The sequence below is a fragment of the Aricia agestis genome, chromosome 2 (assembly GCF_905147365.1).
Source record: "Aricia agestis chromosome 2, ilAriAges1.1, whole genome shotgun sequence".
NCBI classification, from domain to species: Eukaryota; Metazoa; Arthropoda; class Insecta; order Lepidoptera; family Lycaenidae; genus Aricia; species Aricia agestis.
The window spans coordinates 10270812-10298239 of NC_056407.1; the positions used below are offsets into that span (position 1 = coordinate 10270812).

At 35.9% G+C, this 27428-nt stretch overlaps 1 protein-coding gene across 1 annotated transcript in view; it reads left to right on the plus strand.

The window, feature by feature from the left end:
• The window catches only part of LOC121735502 (headcase protein), a 79340-nt gene that overhangs the window by 25509 nt on the left and 26403 nt on the right, over positions 1-27428 (plus strand). Inside the window, exon 2 of the mRNA XM_042126352.1 lies at positions 7272-7368. Within this exon, the coding sequence (XP_041982286.1) occupies positions 7272-7368 (97 nt within the window). The remainder of the gene's footprint in view (positions 1-7271; positions 7369-27428) is intronic.

The following is a 27428-nucleotide window of genomic DNA, read 5'->3' on the forward strand; positions in this document are numbered from 1 at the left end:
AGACGTTGTAACGAATAACTTCAATTCTTCAACTTCGGTTTATCTCGAGTACACCTTTATCTTGAACCTTGGATTATCTCACCCGGTCCGAACTGAAACCGGAATAACTTAATTCCGTCGGTCGGCCGTTAAAAATGATATTTAACAACGCATTTTGTAACATTTGGCGCCGAAACTAAACTGAGGTGTTTATTATTATTGCTTTAGTATTTTATTAGCATTTATGTTCGTAAATATAATAAAATATGATTCACAACTCATAAATCATAAAATTATAACTTACAATCATGTTGTTCCATATTTTTAAGAAATATTACCCTAGATATTTTGAAATTGAGCTGTTATGTTCGGGCAGTTTTTCTTGTATTTTATTTTTTTTTATATTATTCCAGGCTATTTTATGTCGATAAATTTTAAGCTAGTACAATTAGGTACTAGCTTAAAATATATTCAATAATATCTAATATTATACGTATCTTATAAAAATAACCTCGTTAAGTACTTATATTATTGAAAATTAAATAAGTATCAGACAAATCTCATCTAACATAGATCAAACTGCTATTTAATTACGATCTAAGAACAAAAGCAGTTAAGTTATCTTTGAACTTCAAAACGAACAATATAAATGAAATATTAAATTATAGGGTACTGTTTTATCAGATACGATTTAATGGGTAGACAAAAATGAGGCACAAAAAATATTTACTCAACTTGTTCCAATTGTTTTTTGTCCGGATCTCGTTTGCGATATATCACGTAATCGCATTAATAGCTTTATTATTGTAATTTACATCAAGCAGCATCAGGTGTGCCGTATGGAGCGTAGAAGTAAGGACTACTAACGGAGAACCGTTCAAAGGGGCGCTAGGGCACAGAATATATATTAGTAGTACCAAGCTAGGGTAAGAAGAGAGTTACGTGCACAAGAGAGACTTCTCTATCCTGGAGATGGTCCTCCTTATATCTACTATATATTCCATCAATGTTCACACGTTCGGATTTCGCGGGTGAGTTCCTGTAAACAAACCTGTAATTGTTTACTAAGCTAGTTTCCAAAGCACCTGTGCAGTATAATTACGTTTAATGTTACGTAACACTTACGAGAATTTGCATATGAATAATAAAAACTTTTTAATTAAAACACGTTTTTGTCATCATTTTAAATGTATTGTTAAATTATGTGTGCACTAGAACTAGTTTTATATGCATCACTTACTTCTTTTTGTTACCAAAGCGGTTTGAATTCTCGTTTAAAATAATATTTTTTACCCCTCTGAACTCTATATTTTATTGAAGTTGGATCAATATATCTTAGCTATGCACTTCTAATGACTTAATTGTTACTTTTATAGTATTATTACACTTTTTATCCTTAGCTATATTAAATATACCAACGTCAAAATCTAAATAATCGGCCAAGTGCGAGTCGGACTCGCGCACGAAGGGTTCCGTACCATTATAGAGCAAAATTAGGCCAACGTTTGTGTTTTTTGTATGGGAGCCCCTCTTAATTTTTTATTTAATATTAATATTATTATTAAAGTATACATAAAACTAAGGATTGTGTCAAAAATTCAAGTACCTACCTGTTACTATTATTGATATTAAGCAAAGAAGGCAAAAAAAACACGTTTGTTGTTTGGGAGCCCCCTTAAATATTATTTTATTTTGTTTTTATATTTTATATATATGTTGTTATAGCGGCAACAAATATACACAATCTGTGAAAATTTCAGAACTCTAGCTATTACCGTTCTTCAGTTACAGCCTGGAGACATACAGACCCGTTTTTACCCTTTGGGTACGGAACCCTTAAAACAATCTCTAACAGTGAGTGGTGAGTTGGTGACTGGCGAGGCACGTTGATTAATACATTTTCTACGGCATTTAAAGCATGGATTTAAATTATTTGCGCTTAACATTTATAAGTTACAGCCTACTCGGTAGACGGAGCGATAACTCAATGCCTATTGACTCAGTGACAACTGACAGGTAAATACGAGCTACCTTCTAATTACGTAGGCGCGGGTCACAGAGATCCATGGAGCTTCTTAGGGTTAACAGAAATAAAGATCTATCAGTTAGCGATTTTTTGTGCCAACAAAAAAGAACAAAAATTGTCTTAAAAGTTCAAAATATTAATTGAAACTTAACTTATAATACAAAGTGATCTCCATAATTTTGTGAATAATCCCAAAAGTTCTCTATAATTCTCTAACGTCGTGTAATTTGGATTTTGGACCCTACATTATGGTGGGACCTGAATAAAATTAGGTGTAAGTCGATTAAAATGAAAACCGCAGTCCCAAAATTCCAAGCGGACTTAAAGGGTCACTTTTACAAGAGGGTTTTAAATTAAATTTTCATATTAGCATTTAGCTCTACCTGAATTTTGCACTAAAGTAATTTGGTTAGCGAAATGGCTTTGAAATCACATACTTAACCAAAACTGTGAGCCAGAAAAATGAAAATATTTGCTCAATAAAAACAGCAAATAAAATGTAATACCAAACCTATCTCGAAAAATGTGTGCTCGAAATTGAGTATAATTTTGCAGATGGAAAACCAATTTACAATGGCTCGTTACAAATAGTAGTACAAAACGAAACACGATCCCAATCCGTCCAAGAGCGAAGCCGGTTATCGTGGGCCGAACTGAATGAGAAAGTCTGGGACCGGTTCCCAGCTACGACTAGGTGTCTACTTTCAAATCACAATAGACTTCCAGCTTATCTGCCAACTTACCAGACGGCTTCTGTACGCAGTTAAGCTCCCTCCGTCGATAGCCGATAGTTTGGACAGCTATAATAGTGAAATATTTCAATACAATGATACCCATTGGCGCTCGCCAGACAATTTAAATACAATCGCTATGAATATTAAGCGCTTATTATATTAAAATGTAATTTCATTACTGATAGATAAAAGATATTGAAACATGGGAAGGTCGCACGTGCAATTTTTAGCAAAGTGTACCCCACAGGCCACATTACACAATCTAACACGACGCTGATGACGATTGGCGATAGACAAGTTTTTAAGTGTCATATTTGCACGTTAGTCAGATTTTTATGACACTTACCTAACTGCTCTAAATAAATATTATTACGTTTATGTCAGTATCAGATTGTGTGTCGCTCGGGGAATCACGTTGCAGACATAATTTACATTTTGCAATAAAAATCTAACCAGCGCTATTATCAACAAGTTATAATAAAGACAAGGCACAAACAACAGAATCGTAAACAACGCTATATAAATTGTATAATACGCGACCCGTCTACTGATACCACGCATAAATTCGCGTCGACACAAACATCGCTATTTTTGTTTAGCGCTCAAGGCCATTTCCTCCATATTGCATTCACTATTGGATCAAAAAAATCTAGTAAACAACCTTTTTGTTTGGCATTTGAAACTTCATGGACTCGCTTCGTGATCGCTCTATTTCGTTTGCATCTCGTTTTCCTGATTGTGATCACCGATAGGACCACGCTTGTTGCTTGTCTTCGGTTTTGAAAGCTCCGGCATTATTCCGCTGGTTAAATTACGTCGTTTCAATAAATAGTGAGCTTTTGTTATCGTCGATTCACAACCATGGCGTCGCTCACACGTTTATTAATAAATAAATTTATTTAAATCAATGCGAATACTGTGTTTTATGTAAATTCACATTTGAGAGCTATAAATAAACGGACGTCGTGTTGAGCTTAATAACATGATCGAGATAATATCTCCCCTGGCCTTACGTTTCTGGATTAAAATCACAATCCACAAGCCTCGGCCCGAGGTCGGTAGTAGTAACGTCGAAATACACACGAGCGGAACTGGGACATTGTTTTTTTGGTGTTTATCATTAGAATAAGCAAAGCATTGTTTTCTCAAGGTTACCTATATTACGTCGGGCGCACTTCCTGTCGCGTCCGAGCATTCCCCTAATTTTTATATGGAAATTAGTTGCGTAGTTTAGTGCTTCGTTGGTCACGTCTTGGGTACTCACTCACACATACACGAATTGTATATTAATTTTGTTTTCGTAGCGCAGACAATTTGTAAAACGACTATACATGAATCACTATTAAATTTGACAGCCTCATTAATGAAAAACAAAAATGTTGAAATCGTGTTGTGTGCGGTTGAAACTTTTGACACTTCTGGGGTAGGTATTCTGAGAAATCCATTATTTCTTCTCGGAATCGCAATTCATTCTGTTCAATTATGTATGCAAATCGTTGATCTCCAGTCGTTGTGCCAGTCAAGAGGTTTCTAGTGACTTTGTCGTTTGATTAGAATTCATTAGGTTCTTTACAACTAGACTTACAGAGAGCCTATTACCTAACCTTGATTAGAGAATAGATCTCAATTTATCAAAGCGCTAATTCTATGAAATTTTGTACTGTTTGCTACTTAGCAGTTTGTAGTACTATGGATAAAACAATAATATTTATTTTATGAACTGGGAAGCTTTGCACTTAGTTAAATCGATTAGAGGATGTAGAGAAACTTTGTAATTAACTTTTGTCTGATACATAAGTTGATCAGAGAGTGTGAGGAAATAAAAAAGGAACCAGAATATTCTAAATCGTCTCTTGGTTCTTTAAATATGTGATTTTTAATAATGTGCTTGCCTAAAAGTATATAATATACATTTAAAATCATAGTCGTGAAACTATTTCTGGAAAGTCATAAAATATATAATATTCACGACGATAAAGTAATATTTTTTATCGTTTAAAATGTAAACACAATGGTCTGTTGACACGCCCCAACCAGATACGAGAGCCGGTATCTAATTCGCCTGGCCTTGGCAATGAAAAAACAAGTTTTTTCGCGCAACCTTGAAGTTTATTTTGCTGCGCGTACTGTTTACTCTACTTATTTAACGTTTTTAAGTGCATTCGGTGAATGTAAATGTTTTAATACGAGACTAATGTTAAGTAGAGTGATTCTTGGAGATTTTTCCTCATTTATTCCTCAATTAACATGTCGAAAATCACATCGTGTTTTTTTTTTTCTTTTTTTTAGTAAGTATTAAGGTAAGAGCACTAATGGTAGACTCGGAACTAATAGATGACACTTACGACAAAAATACCATAAAAATAAGAATTAGTCTAATTTTTTCTCAACACTGTAAATTTTATAAGCTTCTCAAGCTATCTGTTGACGTGAAAAAATATATTAGGGACGCCTTCGGGAACAAAATTTTAAAATGGGATCAGTTTTCGTAAAAAATGTGACCGCGTCAACTCGCGCTCGGCAATTTCTTAGCAAATAGGTTATGGAAGGCGAAATTTTGCACGTAAGTTTTGAATACATTTATTTGATTTTTTGTAATTTCTATTGATTTCATTGGATTAATGGTCATGTTGTTTACACTAATTAATGTTTATTTATGATTTTTTATCCATTTTCCCTCACAATATAAAGGGTGTCTACTATTAGTTCTTGAAAATGTTAAAAAACCTAATAGATGACATGGAACTCATATCATCATTTTGCAATACATACTATAGTTATTTTGTAGTTTATTCTACTGCAAATATCATCAATATTCTCTGAAAATATAATTCTATTAACAAGCTAACAAATTAAAACTACCGTACCTGAAAATTGACATATTAGACCTTGTCTGATCTTAAAAATCGATTGCTTTAGTTTTTTAGCAGTAAAAAGAAGAAAAAGGAGAGCTGAGAAAATAAAGAAGAAAAAAGAAGAGGTAAAGACTGAAAATAAATTTGCTAGGAAAAAATATATGAAAAATAAAAATATAAAAGAAAGATAGTTTCAGCATGGAAGAAGAATGGATAGAATCTGGAGACAACGTGGATAATATTTCATATACACATAGTTACTATGATGAAGTAAATGAAATCTTTTGAAAAAACGGCAAATAAAGACCTAATAATAGGAAAAATGTTAAATGTAATGTTAAGTTCTATGTCAACTATTAGTTCATATTGGTGTCTACTATTAGTGATGTTCGTTTTCTGTGATGTCATCTATTAGTTGTTATTAAGTTTACAAAAAGACCAATAATTTATTTTTTAATTGATTTGTCAGTGAATAATCATAATAGTTTTATTTTGTAAGAGTTACTGAAGACATGGAAGAATTTATCAATCCTTTATTTTCATAAATATATATTTTACAACATTCAAATGTTCCATGTTTCCTTAAAGCGTCTGCCATTAGTGCTTTTACCTTAGTACTTAGTAGGTTGAAGATTTTACATATTTTATTTTTAATTTTGCTTACAACCAATATATTTAACTTGGCCACGCCTGGACCCTATTTAGAGTCACGTCACGTGGATAAATTACCATTACTCGATACTACGTGCACTGTTTATTGAACATTTTTTTAGATTTAAGTCCAACCTTCAATTGTTTCTTTCTTAGTAATATGATTGTCAGAATTTATTCAATTTATAGAACACAACACATTAAATTTTGATTTGCTTCTCATGTTAAATCGTTTTAAACTTGGAAATAAATCCTAATAAAACCATATTTTGCAACTAAGCAATATTTTTTTAGCGACGTCGAAATGACTCATGAACAGCATTTGTGTATAATAACTACTCTTTTTCCTGACGGATGGCACGTCTTTGACGGGAAATAGGAGGATGGCGAAGTCGTAAACTAAGACTTAGCAGATATTCCATTGTAAAAGACATTGTTGCGAATATATTATGTAGTAAATTGCAACAACTTATATTTTTTACTGCGTGAACTTAAACATCTGCTTTTTAGGCTACTATTTATTCTACTTTTATGTGGTTTTTTTTAGGATTCCGTACCCAGAGGGTAAAAAACGGGACCCTATTACTAAGTCTTAGGACTTCAATGTCAGCTGTCTGTCCGTCTGTCTGACCCTCTGTCTGTCTCCAGGCTGTATCATAAGAACCGCTATAGCTAGATTTCTGAAATTTTTACAGATTGTGAGTATCTGTTGCCGCTATAACAACAAATACTAAAAACAAAATAAAATAAATATTTGTTACGGGCTCCCATACAACGAACGTATTTTTTTTGCTATTTTTTGCTCCATATTAATAATGGCAATGGGTAGGCAGTTGAACATTTTGATAATTAATAATAAAATTTAAATAAAATAAATAATTATGGGAGCCCCATACAAAAAACACATTTTTTACCTATTTTTGCACTATAATGGTACGGAACCCTTCGTGCGCGAGTCCAACTCGCACTTGGCCGATTTTCTTTCATTATATTTTCTTTAATTTATTTATTTTCTTATCTTTGTAGAGCTGGAGCTGGCGCGAATGGGATATTTTCTAGAAGATTGGACTTTTCTACCTTCAACCTTCTACCGAAGCACAAAGTCAACTCATATCAAATTAAGGTACGTCTTTTAAAATTTCAATACAACATTATAAAATTTCAATACTACATTAAATTTATACGTGTGAGAGCCATGCTTCGGCACGAATGGGCCGGCTCGACCGGAGAAATACCGCGTTCTCACAGAATACCGGCGTGAAACAGCGCTTGCGCTGTGTTTCGCCGAGTGAGTGAGCTTACCGGAGGCCCAATCCCCTACCCTATTCCCTTCCTTACCCTCCCCTATTCCATTCCCTACCCTCCCCTATTCCCTTCCCTTCCCTACCTTTGACCTTTTACCCTATTCCCTCTTAAAAGGCCGGCAAGGCACCTGCAGCTCTTCTGATCTGCGAGTGTCCATGGGCGACGGAAGTTGCTTTCCATCAGGTGACCCGTTTGCTCGTTTTCCCCCTTATTTCATTTAAAAAAAAACAAGTTTTGAACGACATCTGTTTTTATTAATAAAGGCAACTTAAGATCCATCGGAAGAACATCTGCATATGAATCATCACTTGCGAGCATATTCTTTTAGAAAAACTACTACAATGTCAAGCTATAATTTGTTCGCGCGTCGTAAACTAGACTCTACAATTCGATTATAGAGACCACATTTGTTTGCCCGACTCAAACACTTTTTGTAACATCGTCTTATACTAAATTTATTGTAAGTAAATAATGACATTCAATTGCAGCAATTACAATCGATTTGTAACAAGAAAAATTACTCCACTTGTGACTTCCTTATCTTGTAACGTACTTTCATTTAAACTATTATCTGTAAGGTACTTATACATCCTTTAGAAAGGAGAGTCCCTCGCTTATAAGAAAATGTGAACTATTTAATCATAATTTTTTAATCTGCATAATTATTAATTTTGCTACAGTTACTGTAAAATAGGTTTGTCTTCATTTCTTACTCAAGACAACTCTACTTTTACTGTCACTATTATCAACATTGGTGGCTTTTTGCATAAGCCCTAGGCTAATTTTTATATTAGCCGAAGTTGTACTATTTAGACTTGTGCCTTGATCTAGAAGTTACTACGGTTGAGTTCTAGTAAAACAATCCTTTTGATACACGTCTTTTTGTGCTAACATAGATGATGGATCTAAGTCATCACTTATCCGTTGTCATAAAACTCAAGATAGGTAAATCAGTTGTAATCTCATCTTTTTATAGTGCGCGACATGATAATGTTTCCAAAATATTTACGAGGGTGAGTCTGAGTGCTATAAATATATCAGGGGCGACACTTCGCGATAAAACGCCGCCGCGGGACCAGCCAGTCCGCCACCCTCGACATTTTGTACCGAATAAAAGTAACTCTCGCGTAATTTAATCGCGTCACTACGTTTTTTACGGCCATCTTTTGACAATTGTTGGTAAAATGTTTTGTGAGTGCGTTCCAAAAATGCTCTCTAGTCTCTCACTCGACCTATCTTATATCTTTAAACGAGCATTTCTTGTATATATATAAATATATAATTGGAATCTTGGAATCGGCTTCAACGATTTTCATGAAATTTAGTATAAACGGGGTTTCGTGGGCGATAAATCGATCTAGCTAGGAATCATTTTCAGAAAATGTCATTTTATTCGTGTTTTATCGAATACCGAGCAAAGCTCGGTCAGATAGCTAGTTATCTTATATATAAAAATGGATTTTCAAATGTGTTAGTCGCGCTAAAACTCGAAAACGGCTAAACGGATTGGGCTAATTTTAGTCTTAAAATATTCGTAGAAGTCCAGGGAAGGTTTAAAGTGACACGAAGTTCACCGGGACAGTTAGTTATTTATAATAATTATAATAATTTGTGGTTGCTCCTCTTTCAAATTGCAATTAGGTTCTGAGGTATTTTTTAGCCCATAAGGTAAAGTAACTCATTTCCTTCGTAGCAAAGCTATTGCTATCATATTTTATATTATTCAGTATTTCAGGAGGGATGTTTTCCTCGTTCAAAATCATATTCCTTAATTTACATTCTACTCGGGAAACAAAACAATTCGACGTTTTAAATTCAAATCCGCGGTGTTGTGATGTTTTCCATGTTGTGCATGCTTAGTATTTGTATGCACTGCTGGCAGCATCTAATCCGCCAGGCCTTGAGTCCGCTGTATGTCAACCGACGGTCATTCGCCCGCTCGCCGTGCCTGATTCTATTTTTACCCGTCGTTTGTTTGATATTTATTACGATCCAACGCCTGTTACAGTAAGTACTTTTTTATAGTCGTGACGATTGAATAATAGTCCAGTTTCGCCGTTTTTATAAGTCGCACGCCGAAAAAATTAAAAACAAGACAATCATTTTTTGGGATCGTGCAGTAAATAACAGCAATGGTTCTAGTACGTACATAGCAAAGCTTTAAATTCTTTAAAATTGCTAACACGTTGGGTCTCGGTTCCCTCGAGTCCAGGATGTAGGCGTCCAATTGAGTTTAACTCAAACGTAGCATCCTTGCCCCTTTTGCAAAACTAACGTCCTTTTGAGTTACATATTCGTTTATTCTTGTTATGTTTGCATTACTCCGCTGCCATGTTCTATCGTTGTCAACAGATGCATTTTGCTTGTTTTTAGACTTTAAGGGTTCTCTTTAACCCATCAATCCCCAAGCGGCACCCAGCTATCGCAAAACAATTGAAAATCTATTGTGTCTGCGATACCCACGATGGAGGTTTTCTATGTGTAATAGAATGTAGCGTCATCTGCACGCAAAACAGTCTAGCTCTAGAACAAGTGGTCTATCGCTTTTCTCGGCGTCTCTTTCACATCGCGTGTCGGTAGCTAGTTTGTGCCCCACCGGGGGAAACTCCATAATTCTCCGTTCCCATATATAATTCTGATTCTTACCGTGGCATTCTGATATTTATGCATTTACTTGGTTAAACTGGTGAGCTCTTGTAAAGATAATGCATGTAACATAATATTATGTACAAGATATTCGAGTTCTTGACATCAGTTCTTGGGATTTATATTTAACTAGAGTCTAGATGACCCCCGCAATTCTGTTGCGCCAAAATTCGTTTATTGCGCGGGATCCGTACATTTTCCGGGAACAAAATGTATCCTATGTCCTATCCCGGTACTCAAAGTATCCCCATGCTAAATATCAGCAAAATCGGTTCAGCGGTTTCGGTGTGAAGAGGTTAACAGACAGACACACTTTCGCATTTATAATATTAGTATGGATTTAGAAGGGTGATAAGTGATAACTGATAAGTAATTGCTGATCTAATTCAACTATTATTTATTTCTTTTATCAATATCTCTAATCTCTATTAGTATACAGCTTGACATTGCCACAATAGAAATATGAGAGAATAGAAATTCTTACTAACAGTTTTTTGAGACAGGTTGCACCTACTCGTCCGTAGTTTTCTAAAGTAGTAGCCATGCTTAACGACAGCTTAATACAACCCTTGGAACTGTGACAGTCAAAACTGAACCCGCTTAGCATTTATCTGTCGTGGAAATCGGCTATATTTATATAACGAAGTAAAACAACGTGATCAATAACGGAGACAAGCCCAGCACGTTTTCGTAAGTGGTCATTATTCGTGACTCCTCCTGTACATGGTAACCCCGGTGATTGCACAAACTGGTTCCATGTCACATCCATATTATAAACGATTCTCATATACGATGTTCTCTATAGCGTGTGCGGAATTTTTCACCAACAAAACTTTCTTTATTCTTTTATACGATGTTATATTATAATACTAGCTGTCCCGGCAAACGTTTCTTTGCCATATAAAGTATTTCGTCCGTATTATTTTATTGAAGTGACTAAATAAGTATGTCACCATGGCAACGTCCATCGCTATCCCGTCGCACAAATAATGGTCGCCGTCAGTCTCGAGTTGTAATAATTTACTATTATTTATTCAACAAATGCACTTATCAATATAAAAAGTACCCAGTAGCCGATTCTTATACTGAATATTATGCATATAAAATTTGGTCAAAATCAGTAAAGCCGTGTCGGAGGAGTACGCGGCCTAACACTGTGACACGAGAAATACAAGAAGATAAGTTAGTTAATAAAATTTTAATTTTCTATTGTTTACTTACTTTTTGAAATTGTTTTGGAAGCGAAGTTTCATTGACGACCTCTGTGGCTCAGTGGTGAGCGCGTCGGTAGCTCAAGCCGGGGGTCGCGGGTTCGAATCCCGCCGACGGAACAAAAAGTTTTCAATGTTCCCGGGTCTGGATGTATATTAAATATGTGTATGATTTAATAAAAATCTTAAATATATGTATAGTATAAAAGTATTAAATATATTTCCGTTGTCTGGTACCCGTAACACAAGTCCTTTAGGTACTTAGCACGGGGCCAGACTGACGTGGTGTGAAGCGTCCATAGATATTATTATTATTATTATTATAGTATAGAGAGAATTTCTTTGACCTTTCAAAAGAGTATTAGATTAAATGGTGAAAGATATTGCTTCTACCACTGGTTCGCTATAGATTATCCCTGTCGATGTTTTGGAATTTCCTTTTTTCAACATTTCGAAAAATTTTATTTACTTCCAGATAGCGGGGGCTTTCAATCGGAAATATAGTTTTTAAAAAGGTTTCAGTACATCTAGAGATTACTGAGGCCTTTTTAAAAAAAAAACTTTTTTTACCTACAATGCACAATTTCAAATTTCTTTTTATATTCTTTAATATTTTTTTTATTGTGGCAATTATTTTTTAATTTAAACGTTAAGTACATATAAAGCTATTGATTACATTATGCCCAAAAGGTGTATATGGTTCTCGGTTCCAAAACTCAAGTTAAAAAAATTTGCGATAGTCAGTTACTCTCAGTGAACATTAAAGGTGAAGAAATTGAAAGAGTCAATGAAGCGAAAAATTTAGGAATCGTTATGGATGAAAATTTACGTTTTGAAAAGCATACAGTAAGCAGCTGCTTCTTTAGATTAAAACTTTTGTATAACATAAGAAAATATTTACCGAAAGAGTTACGTACAACCGTCTGCGAATCACTTGTCCTTTCTAAACTTAACTATGCGGATGTCGTTACTGGGCCATGTCTTATGTCTAAATCTAAAAAAATGATACAAAAAGTTCAAAATGCTTGTGCTAGGTATTGTCTGACCATCCCTCCTAGAACACATGTTTCTCCTTACATAAACAACGAGAGATGGCTCAATATGGATCATCGTAGGCAACTGCACTTTGCGACGCTCCTTTTTGGGGTTATCAGGCATAAAACACCTCTATACCTCTTTAATAAATTGCAGTGGGCTGGTGACAGTCAGCTGTCCATGACCACCAGGGGCTCGAGCTACTTGCTTATCACTCAATCTCACCACTCAGCCGCGTTTCGAGGAAGCTTTAGACACGTTGCCAGTAAAGTCTGGAATAACCTCCTATCCTCCACTAAGAGCCGTAAAGTTTATTGATAACTTTAAGCTTAAATTCAAGCATCACTTATTGCATTTGCAAACAAAAAATAATTATTATTAGTCCAGCCCTAGTAAAATAGTCGTTTATGTTTACAATATTATATTAAATATATTTTTATTTATATACCTACCTATTAAAAACTATTCCTATTTATATATTATATGTACATTATCATATTAACATGCGTTACATTCTTTTTTATAAGTTTATTACATTTTTATGATAATTAACATTATTCATAAACATTTCCCTACACCATGTCAATATTGTAACAAATACCTTAAGGTTCTTGTATCATGTTATATTTAATATCGACCTTTTGTATTTAAACTATTTTATTTCTTTTCCGTAACTTGATTTATGGGGGTAGGGGTTCGCGGAAGACCAGGGACAGCGGCGACTGTCGCTGTCAAAACCTGAGCGATCCCCTTTTCCTTATTTTTTGGCATTGCACTGCCATAAATATTATGTTGTTTAAATATGCAAATTTTGTTACTTTTATTTTAGGATAGTGCTTTCTTTGTTTTCACATTCTCTCATGTACACTTTTTTTTCTCTTTTGTATTTTTTGTTTATTGTGGTTGTGTAATGTTAAAAATTGGAATAAAGATTTTTTTATTTTTATTTTTTATTTCAAAAGTGATTTAACCACGATTTTAATTGCTACTCTAGTAGCTTATATTCGGTTATTATTTGACGACTTTGTTAAATGGTGTTATGTTGACGAAATGCAGAAGCAAGAGAACTGCCGAAAACTTCGATCACATAATATATGTGTGATCGAAGGCCGAAGATCATAAGCGGTGTTCGAAAGTTTTTCGACCATGACTGTAGTCTGTATCTACTTGCCCACTGAGTACCTTTCAATGCTTAGTATAGTCTCTTAGTAGTTGCGGGAACTAAGTAGTAAACAACATAGTTGCTGGTGTCAGTGCTAAGTTGGAGAAATATAATATCTTCGATAAAGTTGTTTTGGTCCGACTTCCGAGCCGTCCACGTGTTGAGCTCGTCCTATTTAACCTAAGGGAGGTTAAAATTTATTCATTGCGCCAGTCTGGGTAAAAGCTATCCCGGATTAAATACGTACACTCATACATACAGATATTCTACACATATACAATTCGGTTGTCTGGAAGAAACTGCTTAAAGCAGTAAGACCGCCTTTTTGCACAATTTTGTAATTTTTTATACTTTTGTTTTGTTGTTATTTCTTTTGGTTTTTTTTGTCTCTTATGTGCTTTTATGTCTTTTCTTTTGTATGTGCAAATAAAGATTTATTATTATTACATATTATGTTATTTCTCTTATTTCTGTCTTAAAATATTATGCTATTTCTTTCATTATTACGAGAAAGGAGAAAATTAACATAACATTTAACCCACCTTATGACTCTACGTTCAGTCCAAATGAACCTTGCCTCAATACACGGACCAGCAAAAAATGTTTTTGTTATTCTATTATTTTAAGAGGCCTGTTTTCTTTATAAATTCGCAATACAATGAACAAAAAATATCGTCAAGATAACTCACTTGTTGTCTGTTGATTACATGTTGAATTATCGAAATGCGAACAAAATTATGTCATGGTTAAAAGTAAATTATCTCTTTGTGATTCAGTGATACATCCTTCATGTTTCGCAATGGTCAGATAACCCACGGCTTACACGGATAAAGCACAAGTTACTCAGAAAGTATTGAAAGAATTAATCGCTCTTTGTCTGCATTTTGAATTTTACAATTATTTTAGGTTATGTTCTTACCGTTCGTAAATGTTGAAGCAGTCCTTAGACCTCAAGTCCTCAACTCTTCAGTCGTATAAACCAAGATTTCAATTTAGCATAAATGCAGCTTTATTCCTTGTTCCTGTCCTCTTCCGTTCCCTTTCAAAAATTACACGAAATCCCCATGAAATGTCAATGTTGGTGGTTTGACATTTCATGAGAATTTCGTATTTTGATATACTGTACTCGACGAAACATGGCGGTAGCAGTCATTGACTCCCTGGCAAAAACTTGTCATTTTCTATACAAAGCCGCGATTTACAACATCTGACACTTCACTGTCATTCGCGGTTTATATAGAAAATGACAAGTTTTTGACAGGGAGTCAATGACCGCTATCGCCATGTTTCGCCGAGTAAATAGCTCATTGATAAGAATTAGGAATCGAAGAGCGATTAGCGAAGCTGCATGTATATTGAATATTTATGTATTCTACAATGATTGACTTACGTAAGAGAGATGCGGCCCGCGAGCGGTCTTCCATGTAACTGAATCCCGAGCTGGACATCCGATCTCCAGCTCAAGGCTTCCCATATGGATTAGCAATGTGTTTCTTTTCTGTCTTGCTCCAATGAGATAATGGCTTTATCATTTTGGCTCCGACTCCAATTCGAATTGAAAGCTTCAAACGCGATAAATTGCTTTTTTATAAACCATCAATTTGTTTTGTTGGTAATTGTATTTTTCGGTTTATTTTTAATGTCTAACCGCTCCGTTAAATTGCCGATAGCCGTTCATTGGTTCATTGATTTATGATGCGAGGTTAAGATAAAAACTATAGTTACTTTATTTGAATCAATTATTATCTAGTAAACTTTATACTGACTAGTAAGTAGTAAGTAAACTTTAAACCGGCGTGAAACAGCGCATGCGCTGTGTTTCGCCGAGTGAGTTTACCGGGGGCCCAATCCCCTACCCTTTTCCCTTCCCTACCCTCCCCTATTTCCTTCCCTACCCCTATTCCCTCTTAAAAGGCCGGCAACGCACCTGCAGCACTTCTGATGCTGCGAGTGTCCATGGGCGACGGAAGTTGCTTTCCATCAGGTGACCCGTTTGCTCGTTTGCCCCCTTATTTCATAAAAAAATAATATGGAAGCGGTGGATTTAAAATTTAGGTATAGAATGTAGGTAACATCTACCTACACTAAAATGTAGGTAACAGCTGAAATGTAGAGAATCGTTCCGCAGTTTCTATTACATTTGTTACGGTCGCATAAAATTAGCAATAAATGTGAGCCACATTTTCTAAGTTTACAGTAAATGGTAAGAAATAAGAAAGTAGACGGTTAATAGATACAATAGGGCTAGATGCCTGGGCTCGCTCTGCAACTTTCTTGACGCAGAAAAACTCGCAATATGACGTGCCATGCTGGAGCCAGATATCGATCGTTTCGTAAGACAGTAATTACTCTATTATGTGTTATACAGGCATATACTGCGAGCCCTTAGCTTGTGAGAGATCGTTATGGTGCAACGGCTTCGCCTATTTCTTTAATGCGCGTTTTCGACACCGCTTATAGCCATTAGCCCTATAAATGGTGTAAGTTTGCCAAACCAGTAGTCTGGTTTCAATTTGTGTGCTTGCGAACGAGTTTTTTTAAAGTTATTGCGAGTACACTTGGAGAATTTTAATCCCTACATGGGTATCGAGCGGAGCGGGTTTTTGTGGTGCTGAATTCAATTTAATCTCGGCGAGCCCGTCTCCTCTGCATACATTCGATATTGCCTTCTATTCGAACATTTTTAAATTACTGGAGTCTTTAAAAGTTTTTCACGTCCACCGTCAGTATTTTAATCTCATTGCGGGCGGTAATGGCACTTTATCTGTATGTCTTTACTTTTAGTGTCCGCGACATTTTTCCCATCGTTTTCACCGCCGTAGAGCGACAGTGTTCGTACGAATTTCCACTTGAATAATCAGTTTTCTGAGAAACAATGTAATAGTTGTCGTGAGCGGTAACTAGAGCGGTTGTTGATCCCTACTGACACTAAATTATCCGATAACCAATACGCGGATTTGACTGGGAGCCAAAACCTTAACACGTTGACTATGTCTACATCTCGCTACATGTGGCCATCTGAATGAGTTTATAGACCTGTCTAGTACTTACGACACTTGCAATACTATGTAGGTACCTCAAATGTTGAAATGTGTCACCTACACAGAAGAACTAGGATCACAATTCACAGCACATACCTAGAGATTGCAGCATTAGGAAGGCCCAGGATTTTTAATTGTTTCGCCGCTGTGGGTTCTTCGCTTCGAAATTTTTCAAATATCAACTAGACCTATCATAGGCTCAAACCTACCGACTAGATTAACATAGTATATTGTATATTTGTTATATAACTTGGCTAGTAACCCTGAAGGCGGGCGCGAGGTCGACGCTCGCTCGTCCCACTTACAGTGCAGTCGCTTGCAAATCTCTAATGCGTAGTAAATGCCGCACAATTACTAGGTAATTGACAACAGGGTCAAGTTAGATATTATCTGTATCAATTGTGTTATATTTTATCCCATTTATAGGAACATGCAATGTACAGCATGCGAACATGTTTCTGAAAGTTTTCGATTTTCGTAAATCGTGTCAATTCCCATAGAAGTATAACCAATATTGTCATACATAAGATATTGTATAATACGATATTGTCAAACTATACAAGTGTAATAGTTAAATACTCCACAATCCACATAAGTCATATGGGGTTTACCCATGAAAATCGCCAACTGCTTACGATTTGCCTCGTTATGGGTACTTATTTTGACAGCAACCAAGTCTGCTATTTCAGCAATCGCAATAATGGCTTCAGTCTCGTTAGTTTTGACAGGCAGGCTGAATTGAACTGTCAATTGCAAAATTTGTGAACCTAGCAAACTAGGAAACATCTAGCAAGTGTCAAAGCAAAGGAGAATGAAGACATAGGTTCGTTAACACTTAACTTCAAACAATAATACAACTTAGCTACCCTCACGAAAATTTAAATGAAAACTCAGTTAATTTTTTCTATGGCTAAATGTTAATTGTGATCGATTACTTGGGGGCTTTCCATGACCTTAACCTAGATTTTACGTCGTTTATTGTTTCAATTACATTATTATTTTCCTACAACGAAATCTAGTAATCTAATTGCTATAATACTTGTTTTCTTATTAGTTAATTTAGAAAACATTACTGTATGAACTTAGAAGTAGGTACGTAGTTACGTATCTAAGAAGTCTAAGTATCCAATTATTAGTACTCAAATAATAATGTTTGTATGAATGTACGTTTTAATAATTAATAATAATAATCTAGGCTCTTATTGTTTTCTAACGGCACTGTCATGATTTAGATTATTTCTAGACTAAACTCAAGTATGAACAATAGAGATACCTATTCTAAGGTTCGATTATTATTAAACGTTATTAATTGCGAACCGGTTCAAATATACATGAAAATTCGCTTATCCAATCAGAAAATAGGAGAATTAGTCTAGTTGTTAAACGCTCTCATAATATCTTAATCTATATGCCGCGGTGGAAACAAGATATAGTATCGAGAACTAATAGCGAGGTGCGGTCTTTGATACTTTATAGCGTATAGCGCACAGTAACACTACCCGCCTAGATCAGGGCTGCCAAAACACCTAAAATCTAAAAAAACAACAAAATTATGTAAAATATTTCGTTTCTTTATTTAACACCTAAATCTAAAAAAAAAAGTTACGTAAATGAATATTTTGCCTAAGATTCTTTTAATACAAGCTATTTTAAACGGCTTATTAAAAAATAAAGAAGTTATGATATGTTCGGCTGTTGATATATTTTCTTTCCTGTCTCTCTTTTAGTAATGTGCCGGCTACTACTTCTGTTACTTTATTTTCGTTAAGTTTTTATTATAGCTGCTATTAATTTTCGTACAAGTACATAACTATCAATTTCCGCACCCGGCTTCGTCGAAGTATTAAATGAAATTAATATACCGAATTAATAGCATGACATTGAATTTTACGGTTTTCCGTACGGGCAATACACGTAGGCAAATTGTATTTTTAAACACCTATAAAAACACTATTAAACTTTGGCTATAACGTCACAAGTTGAATGGCGTAGATAACTTATAACTGCGTTCAATTTGTTTAATTACAGTTAAACACGAAAAATAACGTTCTCACGTTTTTATTGTTGTTTGAGCTTTGCTTTAAATATTTTTCGCTGGTGGCAACCCTAGCCAGTATATAAGTCGCGGCTGAGGCGCTAATTACACAGTATTCACGCTTCTTGCGACTATCCACGTTGTTTCGTCTAATTTAATAAATGTATTTTTATACGATAAAATATAGTCACTCATTTAAACAGTAAAGCAATTAAGTCTATATTTGGATTTCGGATTAAATGTTATGATCCAAATGAAGTAACCGGGCTCGAAAATTGATTAGCAGTCTAATGATAATACGTAGGTTACGTCATAATATTATATTATCCTGTTATTGTAGGTGCTATTCCTCAAATTAATGGGTAGACCTTCGGTTCGCACTCCTAGAGGGTGCAGGTTCGAACCCGGGTGGAGGCGTGTACCTATGAGACATTTTCTGATCTCAAGTACATAATACGGACGCTCGTACGGCGAAGGAAAAACATCGTGAGGAAACCCGCACATAGTTGGTCCCAGACGTATTGACTAGTTCTTTCCTCTAGACTAGGCCGACTATGATGCGAGAATGCCGTATGCGCTTGGGCAACCATACGGACATTTAAATCTTGTCCCAGGCACTACAGTATTTGAGGAGTGGTTACTTCGCTCTGAAAAATATTGTATAAATCATCCACAACGGATGTAAAGGCCTAGTTTTTATTCCTCAAATGTCAAAATGGCCCCAAACACGTCAGTAGGGCCAATTCGACCACGCTTTTTGCGTGTATATTATGTCTATCGCATGCAATTAATCAGGGATCTGTGTAAACATTCGAAATATACTCCATGTTAGTCAAGTATTTAATTACGAGACCACGCGTAAGTTAAAAACATACTATGAGCTAACGTTCACAATATACGTTATCAGATCTGATAAATGGAGGCTCATAATAAAGCTGACAGCCTGTCTAAACGCCAGAGACTCTTGACACTTATTATTCTAAACATTTTGTTATGACGTTCCTAATTGTTTTAGTAAATTGTAGTGGAAATTCTTAGAACCTAAAGCATCACTTGGTCATAGCGCACTTGGTAAATCTAAAAGGCTATGGTTTAACCAAGTGAATGCTTGCCGATGGGTCCTTGCTGGGTCTATTATTTCATATTATATTCTTCCTGTATTAAAAGATCGAAATGAGAGATCAAGTTTCTGAAGTGGCAAAATCTTTTCATTTTACGGATTTTCCGTCTGATGTAGTTATTTTAATCGGTTGGAAAATAACTAATTACCTAGGTAATCGCCTACGTGACCTACCTACACATAGTATCGTGATAGTCAGGTCATACGTAATGCACTCACAATGTTGTATGTTTACGTCCAGTTGTATATGTATGAGTATGTATTAAGACGCAATTTATACGGAGTGTGTAAACAAGGTTATGAATATTAATGTTGAAGTATATTTATTACTCACTCGCTTAAAAACTCTCGAAATGGGTCAAGGTTTATGGGTTTATGTCAGGAATAAAAGCCCCATTGTGTGAAAATCTATATTATAATAACTCGATACAACTTCTTGGGCACTGTATAAAGATTATACAGTCAATACAATAAACAATCTTCTTGTCAGTCCATTAATTGAGTCCACGCATACATAAGCGTGATTTTAGATAACTTTAGAAAATAATAAGCGCGCGTGAAGCTCGTCTGCATTTTAGTAGGATTTTATTTCAAAACTACAATTATTGACTTCTCTGTGGTTTGGGTATGTAGTACCTAAAATACGTGGGACGTGGGAGATATCATACGTGGGAGAGCCATACGGCACGAATGGGCCGGCTCGACCGGAGAAATACCACGTTCTCACAGAAAACCGGCGTGAAACAGCGCTTGCGCTGTGTTTCGCCGAGTGAGTGAGTTTACCGGAGGCCCAATCCCCTACCCTATTCCCTTCCCTGCCCTCCCCTATTCCCTTCCCTACCTTCCCCTATTCCTTTCCCTTCCCTACCCTCCCTTATTACCCTATTCCCTCTTAAAAAGCCGGCAACGCACTTGCAGCTCTTCTGATGCTGCGAGTGTCCATGGGCGACGGATGTTGCTTTCCATCAGGTGACCCGTTTGTTCGTTTGCCCCCTTATTTAATAAAAAAAAAACCTATTTTGTAATAATATGTTGCTTAAAAATATTTCACTGGCTTATGTCGGAACGGCAAGTAACGAAGAGGCTCTTTTGTATGCGAACATTATTCCTTGCTCTTTCCCTCTATGATTTATCCAACCTAAAATTACGAATGAGCATTCATTCTTAAAATAAAACACATAGAGTAAGTACTCGTATAGAAAACCTCATTTGTATAAAAAATACAATAACAATAATGCCCTATTGTGCAATTTTTCACATTTAAAGTCCATAAAATCCCACAATGATACCCGAGTCCCGACGCAAAAGATTTGTAGAGGAATATTTTTAACACAAACGAGAATCGGGCGATTGTGGGAGCGTCATTAGTCGTATTGTTATTACCAACATTCCAGTAATGAAACACTCGTTTTCGTCCTTAATATCCTTTCTCTTTCTTTCATTACGGCTAACCGTAATTCACGTCTGCCAACTTGGCATTATTCGCTATTCAATTTGGAAATGTAGAGCCATAGACTTGGGTTAAAATCTGTAGGTAGCTAACAACGAAACTTTATCTTGCATGATTAAGATACAAGGCAAAATCATGTATTATACTTGTATATTTTTAGATTCAAGTGCGGTATGCATACCGATAGGATAAGACCTTGGATTCGAGAATTCATTTATTCGTCGCACTTGTTTTTCCAAATGGAATTTCTGATCATTTTTCAAGCGATTTCATCGGAAAACCGACCCTCTTGCCCTGTGACGTGTGATTTACATACAAACTTGAGATATTCACATCAGCTGTCGATTGTCACGTCCTATTTGAGATATTCAAAGTTTTCTAGCGGGTTTTGCATATTACTTTGTTTCAAACTGAGTAAGACGTTGCAACTTGCAGGTGTTACCTGTAAGTATTTTTTGTGATATACCTTTGTACTTAAGAGCATACACCAGGGGCTAGAGAAATGAAAAAAAAGTACGTGTAATATCTATAGCTGTCTCCCTTACCTCAAGCCTATACCGCAGAAAACGATAGAGACAACTGCAGAAAATCAACGATTCGTTGTCCCCTGATTCCTTCTCGAAAACTTAACCGATTTAAGAACTTTTTTCACTAAAGATTAAATAAGGCTTGAGCTGTGTTCCTATGTTTTGCTTTTTTTGTATAATCTAGTCAAATCTGTTTTCTGGACGTTTGAACACAGCGGAAAATCTGGCCATTTTTTTTGGGGTTTTTGAACGTTCATATCTTATTTAATAATAAAATTATGAAAAAAAGAAAACATAGGGACATTGTATTAGTGGCCGTAGATATTCAGGAAAAAAATTATAACTTTACTAGCATTATCCAGGGAGGAAACAGGGGACAGCGTTTGTATGGAAAAAAGGGCGGTGTGGATTCCTCTTAATTACACCAAATATAATATTCATATTTTACATAATATTATGTACCTCTAATGCTCTGATATTAGAACAAAATCTTTAAACTATTTAAACGGAACCGTAACTACTCGATTATTACGGTTTTGGCTAAACCCATTATTTACATCAGTACATGTTTATTGTTTACACTATTTAGTCATATAACAATACACGTGCAGCGTGCTACTAGTCTACTACACGCGACGGACACTTTCGCCCAAAACGAAGGCCAAGGTAAAGTTCAAGACTATTTATAAAACGAGCCAAGTCTAAGCGTTATTGATCCGGTACGCACATTACGGTAGGTTAGTAGATTCGGCCCCGGAAAGTGCCGAGCGCGCCCGAAATTTTACATCCCCCTATTGATCGGACTTGACATTGAAATCGTACAAACAGCTGGGGTGCGTGCCGCCCTCGCTGAGTCGGCGCCCTCCAGATTTCATCCGAAAAAATCTAAGCGCTATAAATTCGCGATTATAGACCTAGGGAATTGGAGATGCGGCAAAAAACTTTGTAAACCGAATAAATGACGGCAAACATAGGATATTTAGGGCCTGTTTCACCACTTTCTGATAAAGTGCTTAATTCACAAATTTTTTGACAGATTCTCCATACATGATCTGTCAAGTTAATTGGTCAAAAAGCAAGTGGTGAAACAGGCCCTTATTGTTCTATTAGGATAATTTGGGTATTTGTAATCGTCTGTTCTTTGGGTGACTCTAAGAACAGGTGATTCCTTAAGTACCCACCTACACAAATTTTTGAACCCTCTAGTCCTTGGCTATCAATTCCCTTTATTAATCGTAAATATTTAAGATAGTACTATCAATTTCCGTCTTAATCATGTCTTCAGCCGGCACCACAATGCACGTCTAACCAAAAAGGTAATTGTCCATAAATCTTCCGTCAGTAAGTAATTATGCACGGGTCGTTTAAACGCTACTCATTATATTCAGTGCGGTCTGAGTTCGGATGTTATCTGAAAACCTTGTTTAGGTGTTGAGCAGGATCGCTGTAATCTTGAAACTAACGCGAGCGAGGCTTTGTTCTCAGGGGCTTCGACGTACTTCGCACTCAATTTCCTTGAATCTTCTTAAGAAAGTGTTTGAGCGTCTGGATAGTTGTGGTTCCCGGTTTGAGTTCCGTCTGTGAACAATATCATATTAATGTTATAAATGCGAAAACGTGTCCTTTTGTAGCTTAAACGTTTCGGATGAGATTTGGATCTACATAAGATGCTTTGAAATGAAATATTATGTATAACGGTTCCCGCTAAACAAATGAAGCTGATCATAAAACATTTTTTTTACATTATGCACGAGCCCCGAACTACCGGCTATGATATAGTCTCAAGAGTCAAATCACACAAAGTTGACTTAACAACACTGAGGTAAGCAAACCACGCTATTTTGTTGGTAATAGACTGGAATTACCAATGATACGGGTTTTAACTTTATCTTTTATTGGATGTATCGCTATCTTATCCTTAGTTCATTAACTCAACTACCCATGTTTCCTATCTTTGTCCGCGTTTCCTGCGCGCTGCACGACTGCACCTCGTCGATAAACTAATGACAGTGTTTTTGACAAACGATCGGAAAATTCTTCATTTCTGTTTAAAAACATTATCTTTTACTCAAACATTATCTACCTTGAAGTTCTATCTTTCTGGAATATAAGAATCGTTATCAAAAAGGTGATTAATGTCAAATCAAAAGACATCAATAACGCATCACTTTTTGCACTGATGATTTTTTATCACCAAATAAAACTATTTGTCTAAGTATACAGTAGTAATAGGAAGTCTAGTCATAAAACTGTTCATCTAAACGCCTCATCTCTCGAGTGTCTAACTCCTAATAAACATAAAACTATGTAACTAAATATTCCCACAAGTTCTAAAGCCGGGGGCACACCGAGGTATTCGCTGAATACTGATTAGACGAAATTATTCCATTACTTCAGGTGCCATGATTGAAAAATTCATAAATAAAAATCCGATGCATTTCTATAAAAATCACGACATCTCCGATCCAAGTTAAATAAGTGATCACCGGTAGAATACGTGAGTGGCGTGCAATTTGCAAATAATCACCAAGTATATTTCAAAATCACCAAGTATATTTTAAAAAAATCTAAAAATTGCACTTTAGATTTATTAATTTTGTTTAAAAAGTTAAACAGTGAAAACCTGGTAGATATTTAAAAAAATTACTAATAGATAAAAAAATTAAACGGTAAAGTACTTGTATTTATTATGCAACAAAAAATCTAGTGTACTAGCAATACTACTTCCGTAAAACTGTTCTTAATAACGTTGCAAACACTCATTATAATTTCATGCGTTCAACGTATTCCATAACTTTTGGACAGTTTTAGCTCATATTTCGTAATCGCTTCCTCATAATGAAATTAACAATTTGGCAGAAACGAAAGCAAAGGTCGATAGGTTGGCTGGCGCAGCGGGCGCCGGGCGGCGGGCTAGCCCACTAATCGATCGCTGTCTGTGTGCACACAACTTGCTGGCTGCTGCACTTGCCCGTCATCCCTCCCGCTCCCACCTCCGCCGGCCCCGTATACCCGTCCCGCTCTCTCCGGTCCCTAACCACCCGGTAGTCGCCTGCCTCCCGTGTCCTCCCGTATTTAGACATCGCACTATCTAATTTATGTTTTAAATTGTGCGCTTTTAAAGCCCCCATTGGAGCATATCGTTATGAGGGATACCGGTAATGTGACGGCTGAACTAAGTTGGACGGAAATTGCGCTGGGATATTTCACAATTAGGGTAATCTAGCGCTGGTGAAGTTAGTGTTTGTGTGTATGTTTAGTTGTGTACGGTTATCTACTTTCAATTGTTGGGGGACCTTGGCACTCCGAGACCGGCTCGGGAGCCGCCGCTGGCATTTGCTGCGTGCGCCCGCGCCGCTTACATAACCCACCTGCCATATCGGGCTGCACCTCGCTCGCTCGCCCATTCTATGAATTACTTATAGGTCGTAGACCTTATTCATTATTAAATTCAGCCCGGCACACGATACTGTATCAATGATCAGATTTTCTTGACACGACCGCCTTACTGGTAATTTATTGGAAATTAGTTTCTTGTTTTGCAGTTGCACAATTGCCGATCGGTATCTAACACAAAATGATAATGTCGAAGCGTGATTTGAAACGAATTTACCAGAACAAGAAATCACTGACACGATAGGTTGACATTTTTTTAAGTACATATTTTTTATTTTAGGTTATGCGCTAAACACGCGGGTTTTAGTATCTGCAACATAGTTTGATTGGTGCTCTCACTTAAAATAGCACAAATAGATAATGTAGAGACGATAAAACCTCCCACTATCTCGGAAATCTTCGCTTTATTTTACACCGGGCATAAGTACAGTCGAGTTTACTTCGTTTTCCGCGTTTTTGTCTTACAAACCTTTTACACTGTAAAAGAGACCTGTAAACACTTTTCTCAACGACTGCCCGATGAAATCTTAAACCTTCACGCCTCATCTTGTTAGACTGAATTGCTTCATATCACTTCTAAAGAATTTTAAAGAGCGTAAAGAAAATTTTCAGGAGATTATGATGATATTTTTGAACATTCCCTGGAAACTTTTTAAGAACTTTTACGGTTAAATTTTCTAAAGTTTTAATAACATTATGAGTAATAATGCTATTAAATATTTAAGTACCAGTGTACCCAGGACCTAAACAGAAATGATACAAAGTAAGCATTATATTTCAGCATCGATTTACATTAAATAAATGTCATACTTAGGAATAGTTAGTTGTATCACTAACTAGCGCTAATAATACTTACTAATTAGGAGTACGTGCCATTAAAACAGGTATGAAATTAGTAGATTGCGATCTACAGAGCTCGACTCGCCCACCTCTTGTCGTAGTATAATAAATTACAGACTCCCAGTAACACCGGGATTAGGACCGTTAAGCGCCCGTTACATGTCTCCTCTGTTACTAAAATAAAGGATACTATACTGTCTACTGATGTTTAATCTATTTTTTATATTTAGAACTAACCTGCTCTATAATCTCTTTAATAGAAATGAAAAATTGTATGCTTTAAAATACATCATACCATCTTTAAGTAAAATCTCTCTCTCAGGTTTGTCAGCAGGCTCTTTTAGTAGGTGCGTCGTTGACTTCCAGCTATAACTCCATACTTATTCATGGGCTTTACTCTTACTTTCTGAAGATCGTCATCGAAATCTCTACCTAAATAGAGGCTTACCCTCTGAAGAAGCGCCATTGTATTAGACAGCTTATAATTCATTTAAAACGCTATGCAAATACTTGCAAAGGCGGACTTAATTCCAATCTTTGATTCTAGAATCTAGATACTATATTCCTAATGATATTGATAAACATCATAATCCGAAGTCTATGCAGCTTACATTTAACCTATGATTTAACTAATACATCTAGGGTCGATTGAGCCATTACTATTGCAGAATCGGAATTCGTGTAGGTTTATTGTTTCGTGACAGACTATCATTAGTGTCGTTAACCCGTTTCTATTTAATTTTTTTAACCGACAGTGAATATATAATTCTAACAATCAGGCGCCAATTTGAATAACGTAAATGAATAATTCCCAACCCAGATCTGGCTAATCATGTTCTTGCTGACGCTTCTAATTAGACAATTAGCGACTTACAATAGTCGTAATTATTTTTTTTATCGCGATATTATTTTAATTGTTAAATAATTTACATATTGTTTATACAATCTGCATGGTATATTATGCATATAAATACTACAAAAGAGTATCTGTCTCTCACTACAGCGGGGCTAAAATGGTCGCTTTGAAGAATCATGATAATATGAATCATAATATGATTCAGTTTTCTAAAATCGCAAAATGCAACTCTGCTTGCAATTCATTTCTGTATTTTTGTACTGATTTGACATTTGTCAGTTTGACAGTTTTGACAATTCATTTGCTGAATTGATTGATAGGAATTGCTAAATGTGACCATTTTAGCCCCGCTGCTCGTCTTACCCTTCGCGATTCACGCTCATCCGATTTTGATGAATTCTAGCATGGAAATACTCAGGGTGAAACCAAACGAGCGTAATTTCTGAGTTCTGAGTCGCAGAATTCCGGCTGGCAGAAATTCTGCTGCATTCAGTTACATACAAAAGTCCTGTTTGATTCACACGAGCGTAATTTTGTGAGTCATGAATCATGATTTGTA